The following is a 16,509-nucleotide window of genomic DNA, read 5'->3' as shown; positions in this document are numbered from 1 at the left end:
CCTTGGAGATTAAAATGGCTACATATGATGTCCAGCAACGAGTAAAACTCGTTGGATTTTTCTATTCCAGTGAAAGATCAATTATTGAAACTTAGAGAAAATACTGGCAAAGTTTTAAAGTCCTCCTAGCGATAACATGATTCGGAACCTAATCGCCCGGTTTGAAAGAACTGGATCAGTTGGTGATCTTCTGGGAATAGGTCCTAAGCACACTGACGCAGCAGTGGAAGCTGTACGGCAGAGTATCCTTGAGGATCCATCTACCTCTACCCGTTGTCGCTCCGCTCAACTAGGCATCGCCAGAACATCGCTTCAGAAGATTCTGAAAGGGTGGTCAGTCTTTCAGTGGCCACATTTTAATCTCCAAGGGATGCTCTATAACCTGTAAAAAAAGAAAATAAAAAAGATTAAAAATGAACAAGTTATGACTTTTTCAAACCCTTCAGTCTTTCAGTGGCTACCCTACACACACACACACACACACACACACACACACACACACACACACACACACACACACACACACACACACACACACACAGTTGATTCTGGTTATTTGGAACACATTGGGACTAGTGCATTTTAGCCTGATTAAACGGCTGCCCCAATTATCCGAAGTTTCACGTAAATAGTTTAAAATACAATGGACCCCCCTGCTTTACAATTGGTTCACTGTACAATCAAATCACATTACAATGGACTCACCATAGTAAAGTACCATTCACTATACAATGTATAGTAAGCGCTGGTCATTGTGATCACGTTTGTGAATTGAATTTTAATTCTATTAAACAGTGATTCTAATTAGCAAAAATAGGAGGAGTATTATCCACAGCCTATAAAAGTAAAGATATATTAAGCACAAATTTATCCTTTATTACCTTACCAATGAAAAAATTAAATGTGAAATGTACATACTAACTAGTTGACATTTCTGTTCACTGACATTTGTGGGTGGGGGTTAAAATTTAAAACAGTAAAAAGATAAGCAATCAATAACAAAGAACACAGCACACACAAATTGCAAGTAACACGATACGTGCAAGTGAGAACGGAGTAACAAGTTATGAAGCTTTAAAAACAGGAACAAAGAGAAGTTTCTGAAAATTAATTTTTTTATATGATTGAAGATTCCATGGAAGTGTAAACACACTTCACCATAATAACCCACAGAATTCCAGCTGTCGGTAGTATCGCAAATTCAATAAGATCGAGTTTACTATCCGTTTATGATAGATTGCACTAACAGAAAAGCCCAATATACATGTGACTGCTAATTGTTTGTTTTTATTGTTTTATGGTTGTGACCTCCAGAAATTCGACTGAACCACGTGGTACAGTCGGAGACAGTTGTAGGGTAATCTCCAGTGCTGCGGTCTCCTACTCAGATTAAATGGCATGTTGTCCCAATTAAGCGAAGTAAACTGTGGCTATTTCCTCTATTGGGTTCTGTTTTTTAAGATTTGCCCCAAATAAACGGCTGCCTCGATTAACCAGTGGCCCAAAATAACCAGAATCCACTGTATATATAATAATGATAGAGATGAGATGTAATGAAATTACTGAAAGTCTTAGCAAACAAGAAAGGTATTAAAAATGAAAAATTAAAAATATTAAACTGGATTATGGATCCGAGATACTACAGAAATCGTAGAAAAAACCGGCAACCATAATGAAATATAGACAAAAATGTTATTATCAGTGTATTAGGTAGGGAAGCTGAACTGTCAGGTGTAATTACCATAGAAGAATTGAGAGCACCTGTATGCCAAAAAACAAATTACCTTAAATAAAATGCAATTGACATAAGCATAATTAATGTAAGTACCTAAAGCCGTGGTCCTAGGACTACTTCTTCGAGGGGTTGGCAGAGAAAATTGTAGGAGCCACTGCAATAAGCCAGGTCTGTGTTTCTGTTATGATGTACACATTAAAGGATACGTACACATCATAGCCGACCCGACAGAGACCAAAAGGAAGAATTAAAGAATAAAAAATAAATAAAATTTAAAGAATATAAAATAAAAATAATAAATAAATAATTTTAAGCCAAAAAGCTACGATCATGCCGATAGAATCCTGTGAAATCCTGTGTACATCATAACAGAAACAGAGACCTGGCTTATTGTAGTGGCTCTTACGATTTTCGCTGCCGACCCCTCGAAGAAGTAGTTAAAGTCCTAGGACCCACAGCTTTAGGTACTTACATTAATTATGCTTATGTTAATCGCATTTTATTTCAGGTAATTTGTTTTTTGGCATACAGATGCTCTCAATTCTTCCATGGTAATTACACCTGACAGTTCAGCTCCCCTACCTAATACACTGATAATAACATTTTTGTCTATATATATATATATAGCCAAATTGAAAGCCTACATCATTTTTACAAAAGATAAATTTCAGTATCAAAGAATCCATTCTACTGTGTACTTAACCTTGTGAGCAAAACTGTTCTGTTCTAGTATTAGTAGGCATATGATGCAAGAAAGCAAGTGTATAAAGCATCAGCAAAAAAAAAAAAAGTCCCACATCACCTGTCATCCCCTCCAAAAAATTGTCTAGTTTTTCCTTAAATTTATTCAAACTGCCCACTTCAACAGCAACAGATGGGAGTTTGCTCCAACAATCAACCACTCACTGGCTGAAGGCTAACCTCTGCTCATCTATCCTGCAACTATCCTTCAGTTTAAATTTATGCCACCTCATGTGTGTAGTCTGAGCAAGAGGTGATTGTTGTTAATAAAGTTTAATGGCACAAGGGGTGCAGCAGCCATATTGCATTGGTTCTTTATCTTGCTGGTAGGAACTGATACAGGGAGTTAATAAAAGCCGTCACACAAGTAAATTCATTTTAAATAACTTGGATTCTATCAAGTTGGCATTGTTTCCTAAGGGGTGATGCAGTTAATGGTTCAGATAATATGATTTGAAGACTGCAGTGTGGTAATGATGGCAGTCTATACGGATGTGTTTTGTGGTTAACAAAGTGTGGCAATGTGCACCCTGTGGAGCATCTTCCCCAACAAGCAGAAAGAGATGTTGAGTTGGGCATGGCCAATCATGTTGTAGCAAGAACAAATTCATGTAAATTTTCTAAAAAAACTGGGATTCCATAGTTGTGGTTTACATTTAAGCTGTAAAAGTTTGTTTGTCTGAGATTGCCATAGCTTCTTCCATTCATTGTGACATGCTTGTATATAATACTGGCTGAGGGGTTTAGTGGCTTCATCTGCATTTTCTTTTTCAGGAATTCCAGTATGTCCTGTCCTGGAATCCAACAGAATTTCATTTATTGGAAAGTTGCATCATTCTGAATCAACCAAGATCAGATTTTTTCATAACAGGATGGGAAGGTGGAGATTTGCATTGTAGTGCAGAGGTCCACGAAAATTTGCTGCAAGAAATTTCACTGTGTGACAGTTCAGGGCTTGACAATTCACTGTATGCAACAATTCCGAGCATGACATGTCAGTGTACAAGACAGTTAGGTGAATGATATTTTGCTATATGTAACAATTTGGTGAAAGACAATTGGTAGCTATGACAATTTGGTGAGTACAACAATTCAATTTATCACTGAGAGAGAGAGAGAGAGAGAGAGAGAGAGAGAGAGAGAGAGAGAGAGAGAGAGAGAGAGAGAGATCAGAAATTAACAAAATCAATCTACTAATGGTTTAGGAAACAAATGTAAATTTTGGCAACTAAGAAAGGAGGAATGCAGAAATTTAGAAAAAAGAAAAAAAAAAAAAAAAATTTTTTTTTTTGTATCCATTTATTTTTGTACTGTTTCTGCTGCATTCCTTTTCTACAGATACTTCCATTGGCACTGTTCTTCTGAATTGGCTTCTATAATTCCCTCTCTCTCTCTCTCTCAAAACAGTCCAAACATGTGCTGCCACCACCAGCTAACATCCATTTACTGTCCAACTTCAAACTCACAGAACCAACTTTTTGTCTTCCTCGTTTGTTCATTCAACTGCCATTTTCTAGAACAACCTTCCTTCATACATATTTCCTGAAAATTACAGTCTACAAGTCTAATGTCAACAAATATCTTCTTTCATCTTCTCAACCTCCAACCCAAGCACAGTACTAAGTACTATAGGTTCTAATATCTCTTGTGTTTGGGGTTTTCATATAAAAAAATTTAAAAAAATTTAACAGCATGATGTTAAAAGTTTGCATTTTCTGTCTTGCTTTGCCATACAATGAATTCTCCCACAGAATTCACTGAGTCATCACACTCACCAAATTGTTGTAGCCACCAATTGTCTTTTATCAAATTGTCATACACAAAATTGTCACATACACCAAACTGTTGTGCAACAAATAGTTCCAAACAGTGAATTGCCATGCACCAAAATATCATAAAACAAATTGTCTTGCACTGAATTGATGTGATTCTCTAGTCACGGAACTCAGGGAGTTGTATAAATTATGATCTGTGGAGCAGAAGTAACAATAATATGATCAAGGACCAATTTAAATGCATTCTACATGCTGCATTCTAATGGAAGCAATGTAAATATGGTAAAAGTAGGAAAGACCGTTGCTGCACCTACAGTAATTTCTGTTTTCGATCCATCCATATAAATATATATACAAATGTATATGGATGAATGGGAGTTTGATTTTATACGTGCCACATGAAGTTGTTTGATATTCATATATGCTAAGGATTGCTTTACCCATTTACAAAATAGTCATCACAAGATGGTGAGTATACAGTACATGGAGGATCTGGTTCAGACGTTTTCTTGGAATATGTTATCTAGCTGAATATTCCAGTGTTCTATTAGCTCTTGCCTTATTCCTATAGGTTTATTTTTTGTAGGCTTATTACTATAGTTCATTTTTAACTGCAGGTCAAAAAGATATGACCACATGGTTGAGTTGGTTGGTCCATATTTTTGCTGCATAAGGTAGGAGTAATAATTTTCTTCTAAGATGATGTGTTTCATTTGATTTTACATATAAACTTTGCAAAGGAGATGTCCAGAATGATCCAAGAGCTGTCTGTAAGGTATAGTGATGAACTGTGGATTAAACTACTTGAGGGCACCCTTTCTAGCAGCATCATATACAGGAGCATCCAGCTGAGATCTAATAACTGTATGATACAAGTGAAGTAGCATATATCTATTGGCACCCCATGTCATAGCTGATATTACTTTAAGGATAGTCATCTTTTTCTGGCAAATAGTCCAGATCTTCATTATGTATTTCAGAAAGTTGAGCTTACTGTCTAGAGTTAGGCCTAAGTATCAGACACTGTCAGAGAGTATTATAGGATGAGTTCTCGGTCATAATTCAGGTTCAGGATGTAACTTGCCTTTTTTTACAAAAATGTACTGCAATAGTTTTCTGTTCAGAAAACTACTGCAGTACATTTTTGAGGCAATAACCATTCTGTGACATCCACTGCACGTTGAAGTTGTCATTTGAAAGAGTTCATGTTTTGGGACTGGCATGAAACAGTAAGGGCATGAGCATATAGGTACATTTCAACAATAGCAGGAATGTCTTTTGTCATTTGGTTTATTCTAATGGCAAAAAAGGGTAGAATTAAAATAGAGCTCTGAGGGAATACTTCTTGGTTGAAAGATTGGGAGAGGGCATTTAGATAACAAGTCTGAAAGGTATGGGTTTGTAGGAAGCTCTGTATTAGAATGAGCAAATATCCTCATAAGACAAGTATATGTAGATCTAAAAAAACACCGAAACATCAAATGCATTTTGGATACCATTACCAGGTGTTCTTTTTTAGTGAAGGCATTCTGGATGTTTGCCACAACTTTGGCCATAAGACACAAAGAGGACCTGTTTTTTCTAAAAACCATATTGATTTTTGTTCATCAGTGATTGCAATTCCAGATACTACTCAAGTCAGTTCTGGATCATTTTTCTGATGTTTTTCCATGACAGCAAGTTAGAAAAATTGATGGGTAATTCTGTGGATGTGTTTGTTCTTTTCCTGGTTTGGGAAAAGCCAAAGTGACACAAGTGAGTGGTGCCAGGTGCATGAATAGTAATTTTTGAAGAGGATTCCACTGAAGAAAAACAGCATGGAATGAAGGGTGCTTCCATCTAAATTTTACAACATGAGATAATATATGTTATGAAAACCAGGTGCATTGTTAACTAAGCTAATTAAGAAATTTTTTAAAGTTTATTTTGTATTTCTCACTATTGCCTTAGTATTTTGAAGGGCTTTATCATATGCACTCACTGCAGGTATTTGGGAGAATCCTTCTGCAAAGGCATTTGCAATTTCATTGGTAGATATATCCTGTCCATTCCAACTGAGGATTGGGAGAAAAACTGGTGGTGATTTGATGATGAGTTTTTTTAATTATTTTCCAAATCAGTCAAGTATCAGAATCTTTGGTGATAGTCGATGCGAACTTAATCCAAGAATCTTTTCTTGCTTGTCTTTTTACGTGACATGCTTTGGCCATAAGTTTCTTGTAGTTGATAAGGTTATTAGTTGCTAGATATTTGTGGAACAAGCTCCATTCTTTATTTTTTTATTATTATTTTTTCTTTTTGCATTGGTGCACTATGTCTTTCATCAGTGATTAGTACATTTTTGTTTTCCTACATGTGATTGTGTTATAGCAACTTTGGCTGTAGCTAGTATTTGTTGGGTTGTGTTCAGTAACATCATCAATATGCTGGATTCAATGACTTTGATATCAAATACAGCATGAGAGGCATATTTGTACCAGTCTCCTTTGGAAAATTTCCATTTTGTTCAATTTTCAGTTTCTGAAGTGGTTGTCATTTGGATTCAATAAACTGTTGGGTAATGGCCAACAGTGAATGGCCAAGAGTGAATGGCCAAGGTAATGGCCAAGAGTGAATGAGGTGGTGTGAGCAATATGCACTGCAACGACCTCTAAGTGAGTACACAGTGGTATGCATTTGGATGGAATTCTCAATTCCACCAAAACGGTAACACTTCCGTGAGCTATATTTGTTAAATCTCTGTCTCGTCTGTAGAGAGTGTAATTTTTAACAGGAGACACTTCAGAAGTCAAGTTCGGTTTCCTGCCAACACATGCCTGCTGGGTTATAATGGGTAGTAAGTTCATGTAAGTTATCGATATTGCCACACAATCCTCTACATTTCCATTGTAGGATTATTCCATTATTTAGTTTTGGAGGTGGAAGGTGGATCTGCTTTTTTTTTTGTTGGCTGTCTGCTGGTATTGATCACTTTTATATCTATATTTTTTTCAAAAAGAAGGGGGTGCCCTGTATCCATATCACCTTTGGCATATATTTCAAGCAATTCTTCTTCACTGGCTGTATTATCGCAATCCATCATCTGTGTTGGGGAAGAGTTTCTTACTTTAACAGAATTCAGTTCCTTATTATTGCAATCCATCATCTGTGTTGAGGAAGAGTTTTTAACTCTAACAGAATTCGGTTCTTTCTGTTTCTGTACATTTTGAGTTACTGGAGAAGCAGAAGTGAATGGGACTGGATTCAAGGTAACCTGTTATAACTTTTCAGAAGATTGCTGACAATCTGCTAATAGAGATCTTATCCAATCAACAAGTAATACATTCGGAGGAACAGCTAATTCTATTGCTATTGTTTTGTGTTTTCAAACTTAATCCAACTGCGGCATACCTACATTTTGGACATCATGGAGGAGTTGTTTTCTCGCTTCCTGGTATGAAACTTTATGTTCTACCTTGTACTTTTGGATTTTTTTTACCTAATTTCCACAGCTCCCAGATTTTGGAGTATGGTGGATGAGAGTTCTTGCACTTTGCATAGCAAGGAAATTCTGCTCTACAGTCTGCTTGTGAATGTTCCTTGGACCCACAGTTACAGCAAATTGAATCTCCCCGGCATGCTATTTGTGAATAGCCATCCGTTTTGGAACTTATAACATCTTCCACGTGGGGGTTTGGTATATATGGACAAATATGACACAACATGTAACCTGCTTTTACTGTTGTTGGTAAGATTGGGGTATTGAATGTAAATATAGTGTTGTGAGTAGGTACAAGTTCTCCATCTTTTTAAGTCATTATTATTTTTGCTATGACTTTTTGTTCTTGCAATTTAGGTACTATTTCTTCTTTTGATACATTTTATAAATCCCAGTCTGCTGTGGCTTTCTTTAAAGTGTTTAGAGAGGGACGGGAGGTTATTTTGATGGAAATTCCATTAAAAGATGAAAGTTTAAGCAGAGCTTCAGTATGCTTTTGTGTGTGTGTGTTTCTACGAGAAGGTCTCCTGATTGTAGTCAATTAGCTTACTTCAGGTGGACCAGCAGCATTTTATAAAATTTCTGAATAAGAAATGGGGAAGGGCTGATTTACTGATTACTCATAGACTGATTTGTCTAGGAATGAATTATGAGAAATGGTGCATGATCTTATATATGCATTTCTCTTCTTACTCTTTTATGATATGAGGCATCATGATTAGTTTCAGAGTCACAATATGATGAACCCATGGGCTCCTTTTAGCCCCGAGAAGTTGGCTCTTCTACCCAGGTATTAAGCAGCCTTGCCCTGGAAAGGCAGAAGCAGTGCTTGGTGTAACCAACCGAAGGATAGTAAGTGATAGTGATTAAAGTAGAAAATATAAAGAAAGGTAGCTTTCCTTTTCCACTCACTTCAAGCTCGTCTCTTAAGAGAAGAGCGGTTATGCAATAATGAGTTTTAATAAACATCAAAATTTAAAAGAACTAGTGTATCTGGAAGAATTGCTCAATGAAAGCACAGATAAATTGATTGATCACTTCACAGGTGTCTAGTCTTTAGACACTGCAATTTGCAGCTAGCCTTTCTTGATAAGAGTATCCTTTTGTTCCCTTCAAAAATGCTGTTGCCCCTTTCTCTGTGCCCACTCTAGCAGATCTACATCCTTCCTAAAATGATGGCTCTAGACCTGTATGCAGCACTTAAGATTCGGCCTAACCACTGCCTGGTACAATGGAATAATCATCTCCTTGTCTCTGCTAGCAAAGTTCCTCTATATCATTGATAAAATCCCATGAGCTGTCCTTGCAGCCTGTCTGCATTGCTCAAAGAACTTCATATCTGACTGCACAATTACCTCCAGGTCTTTTTCATTTTCTACTGCCCTGAGTGCTGTAAGAGTTGGTACATTAATGAATTACTTCTACCCATATGCAGTACCTTACATTTATCAATGTTAAACTTCAACTGCTATTTATCAGCTGATCAGCCTATTTGTTTAGATCTTGTTGCAGCAGCAGCAGCTTACCCTAATTATTGTCATTAACCACCCTGCCAACCTTAATATCATCTAATATAAGCCTATAAGCCTTCATCAATATCATTAATAAGTACAGAAAACAACAATGGGCTCAGCAATGAACTCCACTAATAACACTAGTCCATGAAGAGCAGTGTCCTTTAATAATCATACCTTTATCCATAGTAGTAATATATCCATAGTAGTAATTCATGCCACACTGCTATAATTTATACAGCAGTCTCATGAGCACCAGTTTCAAAAGATTTCCTGAAATCCAAGTATACAATATCAAAATTGTTTTTTTTTTTGCATCCAGTTCCTTTGTTACGTGTTCAAAGCCGCTAAGTGGATTTTTCTTATTTATTGATTTGAAATTATTGTTTTTCTAAAACTTTTGATTTAAATTTAGTAGTATAGCATTATTTTGTGATTTTCTGATTAATTTGGTGTATTTATTCTTTACTCGGCCTTGCAATTGCATAAAAGTATCGGTAAGGGTATCCACGTGTTACAAGTCGCAACTCCGCTGAACGAGAAGTTTTTTAGCCATATTTAGCCGCTTATTGAATATTTTTTACATCAAATTATTTTTTGTAAGTAGCTTATAGACCTAGTAAGGATCGTTAGTTTATTCTGAATTGAGACAGCGAGATTTGAAATTTAATTAATACTTAAGTGTCCATAGATTTACCGTTCGTAACTTCCCGCCTTTTTCCTTGTCATACGATCGTTATATATCGAACCTAGATAGCTTTAGTATAGTATAGGTTATAATATTTTCAGTGATCGGTAAAATCTATTAAACTTGTTGAACTTCGTTGGCATTTAAATTGTACTTTTAACTAAATACATATACCGACTCAGATTACAAACGTAACATAATTAATTAATAGATAACTGATACGGAAGTTATATAAAGGGAACTCGGAGATAATTAATACTTGACACTAAAAAATATATATCCCGTTATAACTGTGTTGGGAGATAAGTTAGGGTTATAAACTGAAATTGAAATTTTATTTAAATTAAAAGAAATCATGACTCAGACCAGAGCAGCAAAACAAAAGGCTCAAGCTAATGGAAGTGCTGTGGCTCGGAGGAGAACTGAGGGGGGGGCAGTTGCCTTCTGAATCACAGCCTTTTAAAATGCACAGCTTGCATGATGTTTGTGGAGCATTCAGGTACGGGACATGATATTGCCATGGGGGATGTCTTTGTGTGCACGATGCAAGGAGTGTATCGAAATCAGGCAACAACTCAGCGTTCTTATGGGCCTATATGAGAGCTTGAAGGACAGGGTGGATGCCCTCGAAGGAAATAAATTGAGGGGCCCATCAAGCTCTCAGCTGCCCACATCAACGCCAGAGCTTGCACTTGGTCATCGCGCAACACAGCGGCAACCCCCAAGGCAGAATGCGCTGGTCCCAAAGGAACTAGTAATTGTTGGTGACTCTATTGTCAGGGAAACGGGGAACATGCTTTGTAAAAAGTATAGGTGGAACAGGACCAGGGTATGTCTGCCAGGGGCAAAGGTTGATGACATTGTAGAGCAGATATCATCTTTTAAGGGCACAAAAGGTGATATAGTTGTACATGTTGGCACTAATGATATCAAGAGTAGGAGACCGGCAGAATTGCTTAACAAGTACAGGTCACTGTTGCAAAAAAGCCATGAAATAGGGTTGAATTTGAAAGTGTCTGCAATTCTGCCCAGACACGATAGGAGGGAGTATATGATGAGAGCCTTGTCGATCAATTCGGCCCTGGAAAGATTGTGCAAGGCTCAAGGGGTAGAATTTTTTTCAGCCTGGACTGTACTTGTTAACAGGAGAGATTGCTTCTACAGGGACGGGATACACTTAAATAGAAAGGGTGCAAGAATATTTGCTGATGCTATCGAGGCAGTGTTAGGTGGGTCGGAAAACTGCTAGCTTGGGGGGGAGACAAAGACGAATAGATTAACAGTAGCCACTGGCAGAGGTGAAAGAGATTCTTGCACTGCTTCTATTGGAATGAGCAGAAGCCTGAAAAACAAGATGAAGGATATTTCAGAGACTGCTGGGAGTCATTGCGGTACAAGTAAACACATGGGTTGTGTTAGGGTAGCTAAGAATAGAAATAGGTGCATGTATAGTTGCGTGTACACCAATGCTAGGAGTTTAGTAAATAAATTTGATGAATTTGAGGTATTGCTCAAAACATCAAAGGTAGATATTGTTGGGATATCAGAGACGTGGTGTCACACAGATATAAGCAATGCAGAACTGGAATTTGGGGAGTACAACGTCTACAGAAAGGATAGACTGGATAGGAAGGGAGGAGGGGTTATGCTATTAGTTAAGAAATACATAAAATCCAAGGAAGTGAAGCCAGTGGACATCGCTGGACAGTGCAGTGTTGAGTCAGTTTGGTGTGACATAAGCATTGGGAGATCAAAATTGAGAGTAGGAGTGTGTCTTATTATATTGAGAGTAGGAGTGTGTTTTATGAGTTTAATAAGAAACGGTACAGGGAAATAGAGTGGGCCAGTAAATCAGAGAGTCTTATAATGGGAGATTTTAATTTCCCAGATATTGACTGGAATTTGGGGGCTGGTCACTCACACACTAGCAAGGCTTTTGTGGATTTATTGGATGATCGTTTTCTACATCAGCATGTTCGGGAGGCAACTAGAGGGAGGAATACTCTTGATTCGATTATCAGCAGTGATTCTTCATGCATTAAAAATCTGCAGATAAATGAACCACTAGGTGGCAGTGATCACAGTGTGCTGAAGTGAGATTTACTCAAAGAGGTAACTACCATTAGGGGTAAAGGGAAGGGTTATTGCTTTCGTAAAGGCGACTACAATGGACTGAGACAGTATTTAAATTCTATACAGTGGGACCAACTGATGATGTTACCAACAGCAAATGCAAAATGGGAAGTATTCAAAGAACTTATTTTGGAAGCTACTAGGCTTTACATACCAACTAAGAAAAATTGTTCAAGGTTTAAGCCTAAATGGATGTCAGATGAACTAATGAGGCATATGGCAGAGAAGAAACATGCATGGGATACATACAAATTAACACATGACACAGAAGCCTATGATAGATACAAGTTGATCTGTAACCAAGTTACAAAGGAGGTTAGGCAGGCGAAGGCAGATTACGAGAAATCTTTGGCAAGGGATGCAAAGAAAAACAGCAAAGAGTTCTTTACTTATGTAAACTCTAGAAGGAAGGGGATGAATCAGATGGTCCACTTGATATTGATGGGTCAACTGTTGATGATCCTGCTCAGGTAGCTAACAAACTAAATGAATATTTTGCATCAACATTCACACATGACGAGTTATTTAGCGAGGGGAAAGCCAGAGGTGTATTCAACTCTAGCAGTAAGCTAGAGAATCTTGTAATAACTGAGAGTAAAGTGGAGGAGAAATTATTGAAGATAAACACAAGAAAGGCACCCGGGGTGGATGGGATCTCTCCAGTTATATTAAAGGAGGCAGCAGAAGAAGTAAGCAAACCCTTAGCCATAATTATGAGAGCTTCATTGGACTCAGGGGAGGTACCCACAGACTGGAGATGTGCAAATGTGACCCCAATTCACAAAGGAGGATCAAAGGCTGACACAAGTAATTATAGACCTGTGAGTTTTACTTCTGTTCCAGGAAAATTAATGGAGGCACTAGTTAAAGAAGCACTGCAGGATCATTTAGACAAGACTTCAGTTATAGCTCGGACACAGCATGGTTTTGTTAAGGGGAAGTCTTGCCCGACCAATCTGATTGGACACTATGATGCAGTCACAAAGGAACTGGATGCAGGGAATAACTTTGATATTATATACTTGGATCTTAGAAAGGTTTTGATACTGTTGCACATGGAAGACTGCTGCACAAATTGGAGCAGTGTGGCATTGGAGGCAAATTGCTGCTGTGGATAAAGGGGTGGCTGAGGGGGAGAAGACAGAGAGTGGTAATCAATGGACACTGCTTGTCGTGGACTAATGTTATTAGTGGAGTCCCTCAGGGCTCAGTGTTGGGTCCATTATTGTTTTCTGTATTTATAAATGATATTGATGATGGTATATCAAGCTTAATGTTGAAGTTTGCAGACGATACAAAGGTAGGCATAGTGTCAGTAGTGTCAAGGACACTACTGACACTATGCTGCTGCAACAGGATCTGGAAAGGTTGAGCAGATGGGCTGAGAGGTGGCAAATGAAGTTTAACATTGACAAATGTAAAGTACTACACATGGGAAACAGCAACCCCAGAGCAACGTATCAACTCTGTGGTACTACACTGACAGTGGTAGAGAATGAAAGGGACCTGGGGGTGGTTGTGCAGGCAGATATGTTCTCTGAGCAGTGCAGACGGGCGGCAAGAGTAGCTCATGGTGTATTGTCAATGATATATAGGAATTTTTCTAGCAGAGATAAGGAGGTGATTATTCCATTGTATAAGGCAATGGTCAGGCCACACCTAGAGTACTGTATACAGGTCTGGAGGCCTCATTTCAAGAAGGATGTAGAGCTGCTGGAAGGGCGCCTCCGTAGCCAGGTGGGAAGGAGCAGCAGTGCGTAGTACACGCTTCTTGATTAGACCGGGGTTCGAGCCCGTCACCACCAAATACGGAGGATGCGGAAAGGTCAAGGGAATGACCACCGCATATTCCCGGAGCAATATGGCCTTAGTTGCTAATGCTCCTAAAAACCAAATAAGTAAGAATAAGAATAAGAGCTGCTGGAACGAGTACAGAGAAGGGCAACAAGATTAGTGAATGGAACAAAGGGGTGCTCTAAGTTTTGCAAATTACAGTGTCTGGAGACTAGGCACCAGTGAGGTGATCTGATAGAGGTGTATAAAGCCTTGAATGGTTTGAGCATGCTCAATGCTGATGAGACTCTTCCTCTAGCTCAGAATAATCACCTGAGAGGGCATAAATTCAAATTGAGGAAAGACAGATGTAGGACAGACGTGCGGAAATTTGCCTTTAGCTAGCGGGTGGTTGGTTGGTGGAACAGACTTCCATCCCTTGTAGTGGAGGTTGATAGCCTAAATAAGTTTAAGGCTCAGCTGGACAGGATTTTGAACAAACAGAGGGGTGAAATGGAAGTGGTTTTTTTTTTTTTTGGCTGATGCTGCATAAGCTTGCCTTCTTGCATCAAATGCCTCTACTAATGCTAATGTTACTGCATAATGATAACTAATCCAGTCAGACAGGACTGACCGTAACAAATCCATGCTGTCACTACAGTATAACTGCATTCCTGTCTATATGGTCCTGCTTTACTTCTTTAACTAGTGACTTCATTATCTTCTCCAGAATAGAAGTTAAGTTAAACAGGGCTGTAATTACTCATGTCACCTTTTGATCACACCTTTGTGAATTGGGGATACATTTGCATATCTTTAGTCCATAGGGATCTCTCCCGAATCCAAAGATGCTCTCATAATTATGCCTAAGGGTTTACTTACTTCCTTGGTGCCTCCCTTAATATAACTGGTCAGATCCCATTCACTCAGGCCCCTTTTCTACATTCACCTTAAACAATCTCTTCCACTCTCCTCTCAGTTATCAAAAAATCATTTAGCTGACTGATAGAGTTTATAAACTTCTGGCATCTTCTTCCTTAAAGAAGTTTCATGCTGGAATGTAGGTGTAAAATATCTATTTTTTTGGTCAGCAACTTGAGGATCAGGTTGCTGACAAAAAGGACCATCAACAGTTATTGACATCAAGTGAACCAATATGACTCAACCCATTCCTTCTAATGTAATTACTCATGCAAAGCAAAGAAATGTTTGTCACTTTTCTTTGCATTCTTTACTAGAGACTTCATAATCTGCCTTCGCTTGCCTAGCCTCCTTTGTGACTGAATTACAGATTAGTTTATATCTACCATAAGCTTCTATATCACTTAATAATTTATATGCATCCATGCATTTTTCTTCTCTGCTATGTCTCATCAGTTCATCTGATGTCCATTTAGGCCTTGGACAGTATTTCTCTGTTTGTATGAAAAGCCTAGTAGCTTTTACGATTACCTCTCTGAATGCTTCCCATTTAGAATTTGCTATTGGTAACATCATCAGTCGGTCCCACTGTATAACCCTTACAAAAACAAAAGCCCTTCCCTTGATGGTAGTTATGTCTTTAAGTAAATGCCATATCAGGACACTCTGATCACTGCCAAACCATGGACCTTTTACCTGCAGATTCTTAATGAATGAAGGATTGCTCCTAATAATCAGATCAAGAATATTGCTTCCTCTGTTGCCTTTCTAATGTGCTGCCATAGAAAAATCATCCAATAAATCCATTTTGCTCTGATGAGAAGCTGACACTTGTTGTGAAGATGGTACACCAAGTAAACCATCGAAAGAAAATTAGTGATTTTCAAATATGGAGTAGAGTATTTTCTCTACAATCAGCTTCTCTACTATTAACTCAGAATGTGCAAATAATTGGTATGTACAGTGCATAAATTTTTATACTGTTTTAAAAATCTGTGCTTAGTTTATTAAGAAATTTTATGTATGATAATTGCATTTAGAAAATTTGATAAACCATAGTATAACTTCTAAGATAAGCAGCATAACTGAATAACTGGCACCTCCCTTTCCCCACAGATGCTGGATAAAAGCTTTTGATATGCATACATATATTTTAGCATTTTATGTATATGAACTAAGGTTACATGTAAGAGAACTGACACAATACCTGCGAGTGCTTGGCAACCAAGGCATAATATTAATAAGCAAACTCCAACTGAGAGTTCATTGTTCAAATATCGGACAAATTTTCTTGATTCTTGTATTTCCTGAAAATAAAAGAAAGGCATCAAAAGAAGAAAAAGTTGCTACCATAAAGCAGAGGCTAATTTTATATAAAAAAAAATTTATTAGTAAATGTCAATGAACTTTGTTTCCTTGTGTCTCACTGAACTAAACTAAATACTCTCTAAATAAAAAAAAAATAATAATATAAATAAAACACACTCTCCACTGGAGCAGTACATTCTATTTTGAGTAGCAATAATGAGGCAACTTGTTGTGAAGGGCCTTCACAATATGAGAAAGTATTTTGTAGGGGCATGTAGTTTCATTCTGTTATGTACAAAATGATATGTACATATAATGTTATGTATGCCCTACAATAATATGATATAACTTTTGTAGCAAGAGGCTTTATGCCCTAAATTTACACTAGTGTTAACCTGCTATACTATCTCAATGCTGAACCATTCATGTCTTTACAGTGCCTA

At 37.7% G+C, this 16,509-nt stretch overlaps 1 protein-coding gene across 3 annotated transcripts in view; it reads right to left on the bottom strand.

Annotated features, from left to right (window-relative positions):
- GrlHz (Gustatory receptor-like Holozoa) overlaps nt 1-16,509 on the bottom strand; it is a 235,172-nt gene that overhangs the window by 24,754 nt on the left and 193,909 nt on the right. For all 3 annotated transcript variants that reach the window (XM_090381276.1, XM_090381277.1, XM_090381278.1), the window contains exon 9: nt 15,966-16,065. In XM_090381276.1, the coding sequence (XP_090237402.1) occupies nt 15,966-16,065 (100 nt within the window). The remainder of the gene's footprint in view (nt 1-15,965; nt 16,066-16,509) is intronic.

The sequence above is a fragment of the Mastigoproctus giganteus genome, chromosome 9, assembly GCF_048544385.1.
Source record: "Mastigoproctus giganteus isolate SK-2022 chromosome 9, ASM4854438v1, whole genome shotgun sequence".
NCBI lineage: Eukaryota > Metazoa > Arthropoda > Arachnida > Uropygi > Thelyphonidae > Mastigoproctus > Mastigoproctus giganteus.
The sequence above is the reverse complement of the archived record's forward strand: the minus strand, read 5'-3'. Positions and strand labels throughout refer to the sequence as shown.